The following is a 1,775-nucleotide window of genomic DNA, read 5'->3' as shown; positions in this document are numbered from 1 at the left end:
CCTAATGGACATGGTCACAATTACACTGGTTAGTGTATCTAGATAGCATACATATGTATATAGATAAGTACATTTAAAAAGCTAATGCAGTAAGTTTAAATTTGTATTATTTTGATTTTATTATAATTCCAATTAAAAACTGTCTGAAAGTACATTGCTTTTTTGTTAATTTGCATCTCTCTCTCTCTCTTGTTAGTTGAAGTGACAGTTAAAGGAAAGGTAATTATTATTGTCGTCATCATATCATCATTATCATTACTATTAATAGGTAGACCCATCCACTGGAATGGTAATGAATCTACAAGAACTAAAGAAAGCAATGGATGTAAGTCGTTACAGTATACTGGTTTCCATGACAATAAGCTCTACCCACATACAGGTTGCTGTGGCAGCACAATTGGATCATAAAAACATTGACCTTGACGTGCCTTACTTTAGAGACCAGAGGATAGTCAGGTAGGGCACATTGCAGTTTAGGTTCTACCAAATTAATTAACGTGACGTCACGTTAATTAATTAATACAAATATCATATATTTATTTATTATAATATTAAAAAAACTAAACACTAAATTTAAAAAACTTAAAAATATATCAGTGATGTCATAATCAGATAAACAGGACGTGATCAGGGCCGTAGCTAGGAACTTAAAACAGGGGGTTTGGAAATTGCTGCGCGCGAAGTGCGCAGCAAAAATTTTGACGAAATGGGCGTGGTTGGTAGGTGTGGTCTTAATTTACGCATCTCAGCCATGTGCTGACTCAGCTAAAATGGCCATCTGTGCTTCTCGCTGTTGCCGAAATGCTAATCCTTCTTTTGCAGTGCTGTTCTTCATGACAGGAGCTAATCTAAAACTTTTTTGCAGCTACAACAGGGGGTTCGTCCGAACCCCCCGAACCCCCCCTGGCTACGGGCCTGGTGATATCATTAATTAATATTAATTTTAATTGATATTAATGTGGTAGGACCTAAACTGCAATGGAACCTAATTTTACTAATTACCATGATAGCCGGAACGTAAGGAAGTTCATTTAATTGGCAATAATGATAATATCACCAGCCATTTTGCTTTATTTTGAGTATGCTCAATGAATTAATGAACATTAGATGGTAGACTATCTATGATAAAACATGCATGACTGCAAAATATAAAAACTGCCAATACTGCAATACAGTATTTGCAATCATAGAATTGCCAATATTAAATGCTAACCAAATTTATGGTGCTATACACTCTATTCCAATGGTCATTTACAACTAATGCATATAGTATCCTTCCTCTTTTTCTCTAGTACTACGGAGAATGTCACTGTATTTATTTGGAAAGAAATGACAAAATCTCTTGGTTCAAACAAGCACCTACTGTACAAAGTAGTTGTCTGGGAGACTGATAAAAATAAGTTTACATACAAAGGAGAAGAAGAAATATGAAAATAATAATAACTTATTGTCGCATTATTTTTGACAACTACAGTCTCGTTAAAATTCATTTATTTGATCTTGTTAATTAAAGGTGTTGTTTCACTGGTTGTGAGCGGTTGGCGTGGTTTTTGAATTGAGTGGGCATCTCCTTTAGGTAGCTGATAAGGAGGAGGAGTAATGGAAGGAGTGGGAGGATTTATTAATGGAGGAGATGCTGTGAAAATAAAAAAAGAAAACAATTTTATCAAGAATGATATTTTCTCATCTAATATGACTATGATAGAGTTACATAATGATCACAATACAATTTTTACTTCAATCCCTCCTTGCCTGCATAATAATACATTCTTACC

At 34.4% G+C, this 1,775-nt stretch overlaps 1 protein-coding gene across 1 annotated transcript; it reads left to right on the top strand.

The window, feature by feature from the left end:
- The first annotated feature begins 6 nt into the window (after window positions 1-6).
- On the top strand, window positions 7-1,528 carry LOC109584937 (6-pyruvoyl tetrahydrobiopterin synthase-like). Its single transcript, XM_020000853.1, has 5 exons — window positions 7-28; window positions 197-219; window positions 269-325; window positions 380-456; window positions 1,293-1,528. Exons 3-5 carry the CDS (start codon window positions 287-289, stop codon window positions 1,429-1,431), a joined length of 255 nt encoding a protein of 84 aa, XP_019856412.1. The 5' UTR covers window positions 7-28; window positions 197-219; window positions 269-286; the 3' UTR covers window positions 1,432-1,528.
- The last annotated feature ends 247 nt before the right edge of the window (window positions 1,529-1,775 follow it).

The sequence above is a fragment of the Amphimedon queenslandica genome, unplaced genomic scaffold (assembly GCF_000090795.2).
Source record: "Amphimedon queenslandica unplaced genomic scaffold, v1.1 AMPQUscaffold_13148, whole genome shotgun sequence".
NCBI lineage: Eukaryota > Metazoa > Porifera > Demospongiae > Haplosclerida > Niphatidae > Amphimedon > Amphimedon queenslandica.
The sequence above is the reverse complement of the archived record's forward strand: the minus strand, read 5'-3'. Positions and strand labels throughout refer to the sequence as shown.

What these genes read in the sequence shown, in the direction of transcription:
- LOC109584937 (XM_020000853.1), top strand. Translation starts at nt 287, where the DNA reads ATGGTAATGAATCTACAAGAACTAAAGAAAGCAATGGAT. An exon ending in AACTAAAGAAAGCAATGGAT is followed by an intron (nt 326 to 379) that starts GTAAGTCGTTAC and finishes ACCCACATACAG; the next exon opens with GTTGCTGTGGCAGCACAATT. An exon ending in AGAGACCAGAGGATAGTCAG is followed by an intron (nt 457 to 1,292) that starts GTAGGGCACATT and finishes CTTTTTCTCTAG; the next exon opens with TACTACGGAGAATGTCACTG.